Genomic DNA, 16,171 nt, shown 5'->3' with positions numbered 1-16,171 from the left:
ATAAATAACAATAATAAATGGTAATGGCTTACCATATACATACATACATATACTTAATTACTTATATAAAAATTGCTAGTTTATATAGGAAATGTATTGAACAGAACCAGAAAGTTGTCTGAAAGCAGGCAACAAAAATTCTTCATAGTTTGCTTGATCTCTACTGTGGTATTGTTAAAGAACGTTAATTATTCATTAGTAATTTAGTTAATATTTTAATTTGGGAAAAGGGTAAACAGAAGCAGAGATAAAGGACAATTTACAGGCCAACTAACAATACAGACAGTGGAGGACAGAAAATGTGATCCTGTGACTCTGAATGAATAAAAAGACCAAAACTCAAAATAATCATAACTTGGATAGGAGCTCCAAGGAAACCAGGAACAATAGCTAAAATACCCATCAGGATTTCATCGCTGGTGTCACTTGCCAATTTACTTAAAACCAAATCTTAAGTTTCAGTGAAAAAATCCTGACACTATTCACCAGCTCAGTATAAAAAACACACGCAGAATAGAGCCTGTAAAGACAACAAACAATATTCAGGTAACACATTTTTTTTAATCCAAATGGCACATTTTGCCATGGCAATAATGTTCTAAATTTTTATGGAGCAGATGTCCATGGACAGAGCATCAGGCTCATGCCACTCGGCAGCAACAGAAAGACTTGCAGCTGTCAAAGGAAAAGAGAAGAGGGAATCAACTTTTCATTATTGTTATTAAACCAGTAGCATCTGCACTAACTCCAAGACACCAAACAAAAGAGGAACAAGGCAGACAAAGATTTAACCAGGTTGTTGATTTGGTAACGTGAAAAAAAAAAATCTTACAATCTGCAAATACAGGAAAGAAAAATAGTGATGTGTAGCAGCATATACAATTAACTGATCCCAGATGCCATTCATCTGTCACATTAAATATTGTCTGTATTTTACCTTATATTTTGAATTAAACTTCCCTCCTAACAGTTTCATTTCATAAGAAGAATAACAGCTAACACAAGGGTCCTGGCTGCCCCCCAGCCTGCAGTGTGGGTTACTGGTAAGCAAAAAACAACTCCTACACCAGATTACACATTTTCAGGAAGAAAAACAAAATCTGAGCCTGTCCCCAGTGATTCCCACCAAGATACTGGCCGACAAACACATAGCAGTTCAGAATGACACAGTGCAAGACCAGTAGTCAGTCTTTTCAGTAGTCTGGTGAAACAGAGAGAATGTGAAAATCCATATTGAAATATGCAAAGCTCTCCTCAGTGTTATGTGAAGACAGACTTGGACTCCTTAAAAAATAGGTATGTGTTAGCATCTATTTGTAATTACATAGTACTGTGAAGAACTGTGTCCCTAGGACATACAGAATTATTTTAAAGAATTATAGAAAGTTTTTGTTCTGTTTTAATTTCAAAAGGGAAGAGTCCTAGAGTCCTGGCTAATTCTGCACGTAAGGGGTGTTCCATGCAGAGAAGGAAAATATCCATTGGTTTTCAAATACTACCTGCAGCTGATCTTTTTCCTAAATACTAATTGCCGAAATCAACCCTTTTTTGTGAAAAAGACTGCAAACTTAGCCACATTTATTTTCCTTGTGCTCTAAGAAAGAATAACAATACGGGCCTGATCCAAAGCCAGGGGAGCCAGAGGGCAGCTTCTCATTGTTTTCTGTGGGTTAGGACTAGACTTTTCACTAGACTACTTCTCAGAACTACAATTATCCTCTTACATAAAATGTACCGCTTAAAACCAGCACGCTGTCCACAATGAGTGGGAACACACAGATAAATCGCAGTCCCACAACACGGGCAGGAGCCCTCAGACAATGCAGAACTTGAGAAACAACAGCACCAAGCTCTTTAGCGTTACTCCCTAGGAGCTCTAAAGATCCCAATTACTCTCTCCTTTAAAAAGAAGTAAAAAAAAAAAAATTAAATAAAGACAAAAAAAAAAATAGATAACAGTCCTTTCATTACAGGATAAGCAGAAGCAAAAACCATTATTAAAAATAACAATAATAGTAACAATAATATGTATGACTTATTCTGTGCATGAAATAGCAACTGGAGGAGACAAGGAAAGCAACTGATGAAACAAAAGCACAAAGGAGACAGAGGCTGGTGTGGTCTATGTCCATAACTCATCTGCTTTTGGTACAGAGAACCCATGAACAAGGGCAAAACCCAAAAAGAGAGACAGAAAGAGAAGATAGAGAAAGCAAAAAACCAGCAGGTTCAATATCTGCAAATGTAAAACTCCAAGACCTTTCTCCAAGATGGGAAGCAAGAAGACTATAGCTAAGTAAGCATCCCAATTGCATTATTACTCTGAAAGCTTTCCAGGTTGGTTTACAGTAAAGGAAAATCATGGAGGGGGAAGGGCTGCCCAGCACTGCTCACATAAGCTAGGCTTTGACAATCATTCTCATATATATATATATATATATATATATATATATAAATACATAATGTCTTCCTTTATATTTACATATTTTACATATATTTTTAATATAAAAACATTTATATGTACATAAAAGGAATATATATTTATATAAATATAGATATTTATATAAAAATACAGATATTTATATATAAATACATAAAAAACAGCAAGAGGGGAGAAAAGCTATAATAAAGAGAGGCCTTTAATTAAATAAGATTGCCACTCTGGGATCAGGCCTTCATGCTTGTCAGCTTACTCTCAAAATAAACATCTCAACCCAGGGCCTCAGTGGTGTCACTTACTCTGGCAAGGCACGCCGGGTAATCCCTCGCTGGCTTGACAGCTACATAATGTTCAAACCGTTTCACGGGTGAACAGCGGCACTTGCGCAAAAAGAAAATATTAATGCAGGGAATTAATAGAAAAAGGGATGATGGTTTACAAAAGCCAAACAAGGAAAAGGTGTCAAGTTAGTACTGGCATTAATTGTTCAGGAAAATAATTGCGGCAGGGCGGGGGTGGCGGTGGTGCTGGGCTGTCGGGCTGTCAGAGGGGGAACATCTCAACTAGGCAGGCAGGGGAGAGGGGTCGGCAGTGTGGGATCATACAAATGACGGGCTGGCATCTCCGCGATGGCAAACAGATGGACCTTCACCTCCACAGGGGGAACCACAATGCATGGGGGCTCAGTGGTGTTTGCTGGGGTGGATCTGGATGGCCAGGAGAGAAATGATGGGGGTGGACACAGCACCACAGTCCATTTCGGGGCTTTCAAGGCTTCCCCCATGCCATAAAATCGCTTTGGTTGGAAGAGATACTCAAGATCATTGAGTCCAACTGTTAAATTAACACAGTGACTAAATCACATCCCTAAGAATATCTATGTGTCTTTTAAACACCTCTAGGGATAGTGACACCACCACTTCCCTAGGCAGCGTGTTCCGATGCCTGACAACCCTTTCCGTGAAGAAATTTTTCCTAATAGTCAACCTAATCCTACTCTGGCGCAACTTGAAGCCATTTCCTCCCATCCTATCACTTGCTACTTGGGAGAAGAGACCAACACCCTCCATGCTACGACCTCCTTCCACGTAGTTGTAGAAAGTGATAAGGTCTCCCCTCAGTCTCCTTTTCTCCAGGCTAAACACCCTCAGGTCCCTCAGCCGCTCCTCCTACAATTGTGCTCCAGACCCTCCACCAGCTTTGTTGTCCTTTTTTCATGTTGACAAAGCTCCTGTACCTCCCTGGGCCAGCATTGCCCATTTCTGTTTTTCTTTAGGATGCCCCAGATTGCATCTAGGTGGCCAAAACAGGTTAAAAAAGAGACAGGGAAGGAGAAGAAATACAGGTGGACAAGCTGCAGCTGATGGGACAAACAGCACAGACTGAAAATTATTAACTGCATTTGAATTCAACGCCTGAAAGCTTCTGAATTCAAGATAAGAAAGAGTATTAAAAGATATTTATTAGAGACACACAACAATCTATAACCTACCCAAAGAGTATAACTTTTTTAAAAAGTGCCTAGTGATTTTAGAGATTAACGAGTCAAAAAAATGTTGGGGTTTTTCTTGCAATTTTCCTTTAAACATGACAGGCACATATTCCTTTTCTGAAGCAGCTAGGCCACTAAAAACCAAATAAACAAACATTTCCAGCAGACATTTCCTAGTGAAGGCAACTAAGTCAACTTTTAACCACATGCACCCAGGCTGTTCTGCAATGCAAGGTCTAAACCTGTTCATCTCGGTCACATCAGCTGTAGCCATGTGTCAAGTGGGTAACACAAAGAGACTGATTACTCTTGAAATCATTTGAGAATTTAGCCCAAAGAAAAATACTCCTCTGGTTGCAAAAGCAAGGTGTGATGGTTTGATGTTAATTCAGAAGTTACACAATGACAAGAAGATTCTCACACAAAAAAATATATGGACAAAATATACAAAATTAGCAGGGTTATCTGCTGCTCAACCTAAAATAAATCCAGTGAGAACAAAAAAAAGGATGACCTCTAAAAAAATAATTCCATCAGCTGCTCCTGTTTTCTCATTAGAGAAAGAATATGTACCTCAATATCGACACTCCATTTAATTTATTTCTGTAATATCAATTTTACTTCTATTTTCTTTCACTCGCACTGAAAAGCAACGAGTGTAGGTTGATCAAACATCAGCTAAAATCTGAGCAAGCTTCAGTGAGCGACGTTCCTGGGACACAGCAGCAGCAGAGGCTTTAGTAGCCCAAGAAACTGTTAATGGTGTTTTTAAATGGATACTGCCGCCCTCTAGCAGCTACCGAGAGATGCATCATCGACTGTGTTTAATACTGTTGCACACTTGCTTCATAATTAGGAAACAAAAAAAGACCACCACACACAGACCAGAAGACTCGATATCATTTCAAGCCACACACTATTTTATAGGAGTAAACTTACTGGAAATATACCATGTGAAACAAATCTTGTCACATAAATAAATAAAAATTACCACCAAGTTGCCTTAAAATCCTGAAAAATTAAAGACCAGTGTGAAATATAACCTGGGCCATCTTAAATTTTGGTTAAAAACCTAAATTTTAATCTGAAGAAGGAAATGAAGGATTTATTTTATACGCACATAAATAATAAATTCCTTGAAATCTTCCTAGAAATAGAATTACTAGAGTTATTTATAACAAGGAGAAAAATACTTTTTAAAATGGAAAACACACTTTGCTTTTTAAGTGGAACAACACTATATCCTTGTACTGAAATAGCTGAGATCGAGGTTTAAAGGGGAAATTGGAAAAAAAAAGCATTCTGCTGGCAGGAAATTCAGGTAATTTTGGAAAGTTTCATGCCCAGCTTGTTTTACATGACCAGATGGAAGTGAAACATTGCCTGGAAACAAGCATCACCAATACGTTCCAAGGGAAAATAAACCAACAGAGAGCTTGATCAGTTTAAGAAATCAGTTATCTAAATTACAGTTATTTACCGAAGAAGAGTCGCATGCATTCTCTGGGCCCTATGTGTGCTCTTCTAGTGCTGCCATCTCTATATTTCTTAATTTAACATTAATTAACCAAAGGTGGCTAGGCATATAATGGATTCATTGCTTTTGTTTGAACTCATTCTATTTTCCTGAGGTGCCTATCTCTGTGCATTCATTTCCCACGGCCGGCCCAGGCGGGAGGTTTGCAGGGATCACTGTGTATAAGGGCAAAGTTTCAGCCGCACACGTTGCACTTCCAAAAATTGGACTTGGGGCAGACAAACGCCCACAGCACAAGCCCTTGTATGCGGAGCTAGACAGGATCCAGAAAACATCAAAGTAACCAGCGCCATTCAAATTCTTAGCAGTTGTAAATTAGCCATGATTACGCCTTTCAAAAAGTGTGAAAAGTTGCCTAATACATCTCAATAATTAATAAATCTGAAGGACTAATGATCTAATTGCAGATACCCTGAAAACAGAGAAAGTCTGAATTAATCAGCGTGTTTGCAGGGAATGATTCAGCTTAATTGCTCTGAGCATTTGCTTTCAAACAATGAACTTGCTCTAAAGCTGAAAACACACCCAGCACAGCACAAACCCATCCCTTCCTCCAGCATCCCCACATCAGCATGGACCCAGGCAGCGGATACCCCAGAGCTCTGGGTGGTGGGCAACTGCAGGTTCATTGCTGCTTAAAATTAAAAGTATGTGTTTATTTTGTGTTTTTTCTTTCATTTTATTTTGCCCTTGGGAGACTGCGCTTTGGCATAGTCCCTACCAGCTCCGTGAGCCCACCAGGATGCTTTGGCAGTGGGTGGTGGTAGATGTGAGAGCAGATGACGATGTTCTCTGAATGGGGGAGGAAAGATGCACCCAGAATAGGTGCCAGCACGTTCTGTACTCTGCAACTCACCCTGCTGCCTTCACATGTTCAGCTGACTGTATCACGAGAGGAAATAAAAAAAAAAGGAGAGCAAAACCCAACTGCAGGAACAGGAAACAACAAGGGAAACCTGAGAGAAAGAAATAGAGACAAGGTACAAAAGTCCTGTGAAAATCTAGGAAACAAAAGACCAGGTGGAAAAGAGAGACACACAAAATTCAGGCTGAAACAATGTAGCTGAGGGGAAAAAAAAAAGCAAAACAAAAACCAAAACAAAACCAAAACAAAACAAACCCACTGCCACTCACTAGCTGACATCACATCCGAGAAACATATTAATTGTAACCACATCATTTAACAGACTAAAAAATACACTCAAATCTTGCAAGTACAGGATTCGGAAACAGGAGGGGGCTCCTCAGCCTTACAGTTACTCAAAAACACCGTTTCTGTTTTTCCTGACAGCAGTTAGAAGTGGGTTTGTTAGCTCCATACAGCTATGGCTTCACGTTGCTGCTCAGTGTGCAGTTCTGCAAAGGTGATTCATACAGGCAGCAACGTGCACAGTCTGAGCATCTCAGAGCCATAAGGGAGCAGGACATTCCAGATTTCATCAGACGGACTCAAACAAAGATGAGGCATCACCCTGCCCAGGGAAAGGGAACCAGCAAGTAGAAATGGGCTCTGGCCTCTCCCAGTTCAAAGCATGAGGAGCTGAAAGTTGTGAACCTCACAGAAAAACGCCCAATGAGGCCATAAAACCACTAAGGGTGCAATAAAATGACAACATTTAGAACACTGTTGATTAAAAATGCTTAATATTTTTAAGGCAAATAACATATAATTATCTCTATATTCTGCAAACTGCCAATAATCCACAGACATCTGTTCAATTACTAACACATATCTCTGCTTTCTTACTACTTACAGTACTAAAGCTACACAGATCAAACACTCCTTGCTGTCACCATGACATATCATGTCATCTAGTGACAGTAATCCTTTACAAAGTACTCAAAAAAACAAACTTTTGGTACTGTGTAGTTACCACAGAGATCCACAATCTTCAGTGTCTGGTCCATCAATTAGAAGAACTATAAATACAGGACCCACGCACTGTCTAACATTAGGCACCAAAGGTACATGCAGATAATGAGAATGCTACTTGCCAAGAGCATCTCACCATCTGCTTAGGCAGTTCCTAATGTACAACTGAGTTAAACTAGAGTCCAAGAAGCAGTGAGAAACAAGAAAATGAGGCTCCAATCAAGCTCACGATCAACAGGTAACACCTCTTTCATCCTTCATCCCTCAGAGGGGAAACTGCAATTTTGACCCAAACAGGGATTTTTCTGGTTCAATCAGAACAAAGATCCCACTCTAACAGCACTCTGCTTCCCTGGCTGGGGTACATCTACTGGGATTGCTGTATGGAGGCTTTTTCTTTACCTTCCTCTTCAAAAAAAAAAAAAAAAAGAAAAGAAAAAATTAAGAGAAGGAAATACTAAAAATCTGATTTTTTGTCCTGCATTGCTTTTGTACTCTACAAGAAGCAAAAGGTAGAACGTGCAGCTGAGCCAGATTCCTGGGCTGATGCGCTGCACCCTCTCTATAAAGAGCAGGTACAAGGAAAGAGCTACACAAAGTCTGGGACTGGAGAGACACAACAGGCTGGCAAAAAAACAATGCAAGATGCTAAAGGTGGAAAAAAACAAAAAAAAAGCAGAAAACAGGAGATGTTAACAGGGATAACATTATGAAGCAGGGAGGGGAGGTTATAAAAATCTAGTAAAGTAGGAATTTAAATCACACCAAAGGGAACATATCCTGAAAAGAACAGTACACAGTGAGTCAAAAAATCTGGACAAATACCTGGAAAGTTTGGGAAAAACTAAAGTCGCATGTTGGTCTTCAAGCCTGCAGTTACCAGCAGAACTACCCCTCACCTTTACTGTGCCAAGTGTAATCAATTCCTATTTAATAACCATTAAGCATCTAATGAGTAAATTCAGAGACAGCCCTGTGAATTCGCCAAGCAGACCCAGGAGCTTCCAGCAACAGCTGTTTCCAATGGCAGAAATACTTCTCCTTTGACACACACCTTAGATTTCTTTTTATATGCTTACATATACATATAGAGAGGTACTTCTTACACTGGGACAAAACAGAGGCAGAAACAAAGACACTGTGCCAGTACTAGGGACTTCCCTCTGTCTGCTTGAAGTTCAAGTACACAGAGGCATAGAATCAGTTAGGTTGGAAAATACCATTAAGATTATCGAGTCCAACTGTAAAACTAACATTACCAAGTTCACCACTAAACCATGTCCCTTTTGATATTCCATAATCAGTCCTTGTACTGTGTTATTCCTATTGTGTGCACCTATATATTTGTGGTCACACAGACAACAGCACATATACATGAAGTCTCACCAGAGTCAGTATATTTAAAATGTATAGCCATTTTTGTTAATTTAGAAAATACACATATTTCCTGATAATCCAAAATCATCATATAAAAATATTTTCTTATATTTGTGGAGATCTATTTGGATTACAGAAAAAGAAATAATTATTTGCATTCATTTTTCCTGCACTGTAAGAGTACAGGAGATTTGAGCATATCTTCCTCTCATATACAAAAAAAAAAAAACCAAAACAAACAAAACAACAAAACAAACAACAAACGAACAAAAAACAACACCAAGAAAAAACCCCTACACAAACAAAAAACACCAAACCCCCGGAAAAAAAGTTAATAAAAGGAAATCAAAATAATAATAATAAAACAGCCACGGCAGCGCTGGGATCGGCCGCGAGGGGGCACCAGCAGCACACGCCGCGGGCCGCTGCCTTTGGCCCGAGGTCCTTATAAATAACATTTGTCAGGAAATTAAAATTAAAGGGGAAAAGTGCATGAAGGAGAAGAGGGCAGGGCACTGTGCTGAAGTACCGTCTGCTTTGTCTTTGAGTAGATAGAGAGGTTTCCCAAAAAATGTAAACTCAGGGGTCTGATGGCTCCTTTGAGACTTTGGTTTTTTTAAGAGAAACTACTTATAATAACCAAATATTATAATTTAGGAAACGTACAAAACTTATGTTAAATCTGACTTAGGCTAAACATGCCTAGGGGACATGGTTTAATGCTAGAGTTAGGTTATGGTTGGATTCAATGATCTTGAGGGTCTCTACCAGCTGGAATGATTCTGTGATTTTATGCTGGCATGCACTCTACACTCACAGGCTCTGTGGTTTTTCATGTAAACATTTCTCATTTAGCATATAGAATCATAAAGTGTCCTGCGTTGGAAGGGACACACAAGGACCATTGAGTCCAACTCCTGTCCTGCAAAGGATAACCTCAAATTTCACACCATGTGAGGGCGCTATCCAAATGCTTCTTGAACACTGCCAGGCTTGGGGCCACGGCCACCTCCTTGGGGAGCATATCTCATACCCCACATCGCATTTGGAGTTAGTTTCTGTAAGCAACGTTTAACAAAGGCATGCTGTTTTTGCAAAACTGGGGACTTGGCGCCTGACCCCAGCTGGGGGGAACGGACCAAGAGACAGACTACGAATCCTTAACGTAAAACAAAGTCTCTTTGAACTAATCCCGGAATGCAAACTGATTACTGTATTTGAAAAGTTAAGCTAGGGGGAAGGGTAAACAAAGAGCTGGGAATCCATATATTTAATAAATCAATAAGCAGAGGAAGTTGTTAGAATTAGATGAGATAGGTAAACTGAGGCAGGTGTCGGGTAGTCTGTAAACCCTAAAGTACCCAACCAATGTTGAACATGAGAGCGAATTTGCAGCCGGGATTTGAGGGAATATAAACAGGGGCTTTTTGCCCTGTTCTGTGTACCTGCCTTTAGGTAGAACACTCGATGTTGCAAAATCGTTATTAAAATATGCTTTGCTGAGAGATCCTGCCTGGGCCTATTATATTTGCAAGGTAATTGTTTGCTACAGTTTCCATCAGTGCAATTGCCACTTCATGCAGTTACTGCTGGGCATGACCACTTTATTTGAATAAATGCAGGACAGTGCTACTCCTACCTATGAACTCTGTCACCACTGTGACCCAACCAAAGCACTTTCACAGTTGCTCACACAAGACTGACCAGAGGAGGCTTCAAACTCCAACACAGGACCAGCAACTCAGCATCACCCACTGGAGATCTCCAGGTGCCTCGTTGCAACCTGGACAGGCTGGAGAGTTCGGCAGGGAAAAATTTAATGAAATATAACACGGGAAAGTGTAGAGTCTTGCATCTGGGCAGGAACAACCCCAGGTTCCAGTATAAGTTGGGGAACGACCTATTAGAGAGCAGTGTAGGGGAAAGGGACTTGGGGGTCCTGGGGACAGCAGGATGACCATGAGCCAGCACTGTGCCCTTGTGGCCAGGAAGGCCAATGGCATCCTGGGGTGTATTAGAAGGGGGGTGGTCAGTAGGTCAGAGAGGTTCTCCTTCCCCTCTACTCCGCCCTGGTGAGACCACACCTGGAATATTGTGTCCAGTTCTGGGCCCCTCAGTTCCAGAAGGACAGGGAACTGCTGGAGAGAGTCCAGCGCAGGGCAACAAAGATGATGGAGTGGATCATCTCCCTTATGAGGAAAGGCTGAGGGAGCTGGGTCTTTTTAGCTTGGAGAAGAGGAGACTGAGGGGTGACCTTATTAATGTTTCCAAGTATATAAAGGGTGAGTGTCACAAGGATGGAGCCAGAATGTTCTCGGTGACAAACAATGGTAGGACAAGGGGTAATGGGTTCAAACTGGAATACAAGAGGTTCCACTTAAATTTGAGAAGAAACTTCTTCTCAGTGAGGGTGACAGAACACTGGACCAGGCTGCCCAGGGAGGTTGTGGAGTCTCCTACTCTGCAGACATTCAAAACCCGCCTGGACACCTTCTTGTGTAACCTCATCTAAGTGTTCCTGTTCCGGCAGGGGGATTGGACTGGATGATCTTTTAAGGTCCCTTCCAATCCCTGACATTCTGTGATTCTGTGAAAAGGGCCTGAAACCCTCTCCCAGCTGTGCCAGGCAGCATTGCTTGGGTAGCTATAGGGGTTTGCTCTTCCCAAAATGTGAATGAGGATGACTTGGCCTCTAGCCCAATCTGCAGTCTGACTTACAGGATACACCAGGTGCAGACAACATGTTCTTGTATTCAGATTATTCAGAGTAGGTGATGGGGGAAGAGGAGGGACATCACATTCTCCCAGCCCACAAGTTTTCTCTGCATTTTTCTCATGTTGGAGAGATGAGCAAAGCTGACAACTTCCCATTTTTAAAAGCACGTTGCAAAGAAACACTGGCTGCAGTTAAGACCTAAATATCACACAAAGATCCTAAGTAGCTGGTAGGACAGCAGAGACCTATAAAGATGCGCACAGATGTGCATCAGGGCAACAGCAGCATGCTTGTTTTTTTTAAGGACCCACCACTGCAACATGATGGTGACTGAGGAACAGCAAACCAAATAACCCACAAATTTTATGGAAGGATGCATCACCTTGCATACTCAGTCTCATAAATGAGCAGTCATATGCCATAAAGCAAGAGTGATCATCAAAATGCTTTTTTTCCCCTTACTTCTATGTTTTCACTGTGTTGTCCAATGCTCCACTGAGAAAAGCATTTGCTTTCTTACAAAACAAAACACAGCCTAGAGCAAACTATGCTTTGTCTTCTTTAGAAATACCACTCTGCTGGAATTGCTCACTTATAGCATCTTTTCCATACAGGCAGCTGGATGTGCCCTGGCTTGTGCAGCTTGCTAGTAAATCTGATGAACTGCTACACTGTCAGGAAATACACGCTTCTGTTTAAAGAGAAAAACACCTTAACCTAAGTATTCCATCACTCCTTCTAAAAGCTGGAAAGAAAAAGTAGCAAACACTTGGCCAAGAGTTACTGTTTGGTGAAGACATGAAAAACCAGCATGGAAAAGTTAACCGAGATAATAGATAATGGAAATCTCAAAAAGCACTGCATATAAGAAGGTTTCTAAATCCATACATGTCCCTCCAGATGCAAATCTTCGCAGGCCTTTAGGCTGTGCAAGCTTATTTTCTTTAAACCTGTATGAATAAACCTTATTGCTTCACCTCAAAGAAACTGCTCATAGATTTTGCAATGCAAAAGTATCAGAACCATTTCAACATGCAGAAAAAAAAAAAACCAAAAACAAAAAATAAATCTAAAATGCAGAAAGACTGGACATATGGAAGAGCTTTCTGACAGGTTCAGGTCAAAGGCCCTGAAGCAGCTGTTGCTGCAGAGCCCAACAAGCCCCTGCAGAGTCTCTGGCAGGACAGGCAAGCAGAGAAACTACCAACTGGCTGCTCGTAGGCACTTTTACTCCCCATTGCAACAGCCCAAAAAGCCGGGCTAGCAGCAGGCACTTTCACACAGTTTTTCCAGGAATCCCCAAATCCTTTCTACTTTATTTGATACATCATTTGGGAGTGGATTTTTTTTTAATGTTGTCATCCTTAAATTACATCCCAGATTAGAGAGGGGACTGTTGGCTTACAGCCCTGCTCCTATGGTTTCCCTTTTATGAAAATCTTTACAGACAACTCAAAAATCACTCCTCTAGCAGCTCCACTATCTAATTAAATTCAAAATACTCTCTGGCTTATTTTTTTTGAACTCAAAGAGAATTTCTCCAGATGAACGACTCTGCAGTTCCTGAACAGACAGAGATGCTAAGCCAGCCAATGCGCTGCCTTGCAGCTGCACAGGAGGAGCAGCAAGCAGACGGCAGCTCCCTCCTCCGTGTACCTAAGGTGGATAAACTCAACCGTCCAGTGCTCTGACATGGGCAACGGACACAAGTCAATGACTTGTTGCATCAGAGATAAGAAGCCAACTGCTGCAAAAGTGAAGTCAGTGAAAAGAGAGCTGGGGGAATTTTGAAGGAAATCAGATGGAATGTGGGGCTCACCACAGCGATCTCTGATAACCAGGTTCCGGCCTTCCTTCAGGTGGATGGTCAGCAGGTAGGCAAAGGGGCTGGGCAGGTCACCCAAGCAATTGTTGGCTTCCTCTAGAGCCTAAGAACAAAGAAATTGGTCACAACTGCACATCTCCTGAAGTGGACTCTGAACAAAGCAGGTGTTTCGCAGAGACAAAGTTCTCATCTTTCCTTAGGGCAACCTTTTACATAAAGAAAAAAAAAATTCTTTCCCAGACTTTGTTTCATTATGCAAATAGCTAATTATCAGCATCAGGTATGTTCAACAAAGCAAAGGGTAACACAAGAAGGGTTAGACCTGAAAATGAGTGGTAATAACAATCATAAATGCATGCACACAGTTTCCAAATCCTACCAACTTAGTACATTGTTTGTTTGTTTGTTTTCTAGCTGTTTCTTGTGCATTCATAGATATCTCAAGTTGGAAGTAACCCATAAGGATCAAGTCTATCTGCACTCATCTAATGGCCTCAGGAGGAAGTGCACATTTCTCATAGCTACTAAAGGACAGCAGTTCTTCACACAGTTATAAAAGGGCAAAACGCAGCAATGGGCAACACAAGCTGTGAGGTTTTGCAGTTGCATACTCAAAAGGATTCTTGTTCATCAGAGATGCAGACAGGGTTACACACCTCAGCATCATCACCATCATCCAACTGGTGCGCTCAGTGAAAACAGCTTCTGGACAGCACTTGAGAGGTTGTCAGAGGGCAAAAGGTATTAATAGAAAAGTTCATCCAAAATAGGCAAATATGCTTTACATGAGAAGAGCACATATCAAAACCGTCAGTGTCTTTCCACACGGCCCTAAGACTGTTTTTTTTGTGTGTCCATCAAACCTTACAGCAATTATTAAGATATTTGCCGTCTTCATTTTAATCCAGTTTATTCCCGGGTTGTTAGTTGAGTATTTATGCTAATGTCTTCACCAGTTACCAGTGAAACATGGAGATCAGAGACTACTTTAAAAAACACAAAACCAAAAAAAAACCCGGAACATTTGGATCTATTTAAAACATTAGCAACTGCTTTGCAATACTAAAAAGAAATAAAACAATAATAAAAAACAACAAACAACCACAAAGCCACTGCTAAACAAACCAACCCCAACAAACAAACAAAAAACCTCACTGAAGAAATCTGTGGAATGCTTCTTCACCTGCTGGGTTTTTAAACTTGTAAGAAGCAAAGAACCTAAAACTGAAATAAATCGTGCTTCTGATGAAATTTCAAAATGCTTTAAAATGAAAGGACTTACCATCTGATCATTAAAAATTTGAGATGATACGGAAGAGTCTAGATCCATTTCTCCACAAGGGTACTATAAAAAATAAATACAACGAATTAGACAATAGTAATATAAGGATCACGAAAATTCTCCTAGCATGAGTCAAGAAAATACTCATACATATGTGTAACCAGTGAAATTCTTCGTTAAACTGTAATTATACTTCTGCTTACAGAAACATTCCCCTCCATAATTTAAATATAAATTTATTTTTCCTGTTTTACAGCAACTGCACATAGTCTCTTTAGTCTAATTAAAAAAATACATGCCTGCTTCCACCTATTGGAACAAATTAAATTCTCCTCCTCCCCAGTAAAGACCTGTGCTTTCAGTGCTGAACGTCCTTACCACAAACTCTCCTGATGCCTGAAGGTGGTTGCATCTGGTGACTGATCAGTCACAGCCTTGCAGTGCTGAGCCCTATTCCTGGAGCAGAATTTTAGCTGCTGAATCTCCAAGTGCCCTCAATAAAATGAAATTTAAAAATGCCAGCAGTGTTGGCAGCAGCAGCAATAACCTGGGGCTGGAGAGCCAGCTGCTCTCCCACTTGACTACAATTTCTCCTTCATCACCCAAAAGGGAAGGTCCAGGAAAGGATTTTTTCAAAATATTCAAATTTAGAAAGAAATGGTCAGATGGAAAGGAAAAAAACATGTTAGACATTGACTTCCCCCCACTTTCTGTGTCCAGCATAGGAGAGGAAGTCAAATATTTCTTCTTAAATACTGACTCATCCAAAAACTTGAGGCTATGACGGCACGGCTTGTAGACTGTCTGGATACACAGATGGGATTCATCAGCCAAAAAACCTCTGATGCTGTTTTGACTTCTAGAACAATCTATGATCATCATTTTAGCTGAAGAGGACCTACGTGCCTGGGCACCTCTTTTGGTCCAATGCAGGGCAATCACAGCCCATTAAAACACAAAGATTTATGCTAAAAATAACCTCAGTCTACAGAGTTGCACACAAGGTGGAATTCAATCCTCATGTGAAAATTCTTTTATGTGCAATGTGGTAACATCCAAATCTCTCAAATGAGAGCTGCATTGTGTGGAACACTATACAAACAAAAAAAAAAAAAAAAAAACAAACAAACTAGTTCCTGCACAAATGATCATAAATCTTAAAGATATTGATATGCTAAAATAAATAAAAATTCTTCTCCTCGCCCGAAATACATATACTATCTATCGGGAAATACAATAATCCAGCATTGCAAGTCAAATTTCACTTGCATGACAGACAAAATTTAACACTATGGTTCCCACAGTAATCATAACTTGGCCACCTTGCAAAAACACATTAAAAGTAGAAAAATTATCATCATAAAGAGCAGCAGAATAGTTTTCTCACACAACAGAGCCGAGTTACAGCTGCTAGGGGAACCCTAACGTTGAATTTCCTGACTAGTATGCATAAAAATCTCACTTATGTGCATTAAACCTGGTATTTCTTGTAGTCTCTGGCTTCACAGGAATCTCCGTCAGGCACCATCATTGGCACTGATAATGTTCTCTCTTTACAGCTTGTTTTACACGGCATAAACACAGAATCAGTGAACTGTACTGAAAGCACAAATATAATAATAAAAAAAA

General features: G+C 40.4%; 1 protein-coding gene across 17 annotated transcripts in view; it reads right to left on the bottom strand.

Annotated features, from left to right (window-relative positions):
• Nucleotides 1-16,171, bottom strand: part of MCTP2 (multiple C2 and transmembrane domain containing 2) — a 147,486-nt gene that overhangs the window by 85,304 nt on the left and 46,011 nt on the right. For all 17 annotated transcript variants that reach the window (XM_065076637.1, XM_065076634.1, XM_065076636.1 and 14 more), the window contains 2 exons: nt 14,543-14,605; nt 13,255-13,363 (listed from right to left, as the gene is read on the bottom strand). In XM_065076637.1, the coding sequence (XP_064932709.1) occupies nt 13,255-13,363; nt 14,543-14,605 (172 nt within the window). The remainder of the gene's footprint in view (nt 1-13,254; nt 13,364-14,542; nt 14,606-16,171) is intronic.

The sequence above is a fragment of the Columba livia genome, chromosome 11 (assembly GCF_036013475.1).
Source record: "Columba livia isolate bColLiv1 breed racing homer chromosome 11, bColLiv1.pat.W.v2, whole genome shotgun sequence".
In the NCBI taxonomy this organism is placed as follows: domain Eukaryota; kingdom Metazoa; phylum Chordata; class Aves; order Columbiformes; family Columbidae; genus Columba; species Columba livia.
The sequence above is the reverse complement of the archived record's forward strand: the minus strand, read 5'-3'. Positions and strand labels throughout refer to the sequence as shown.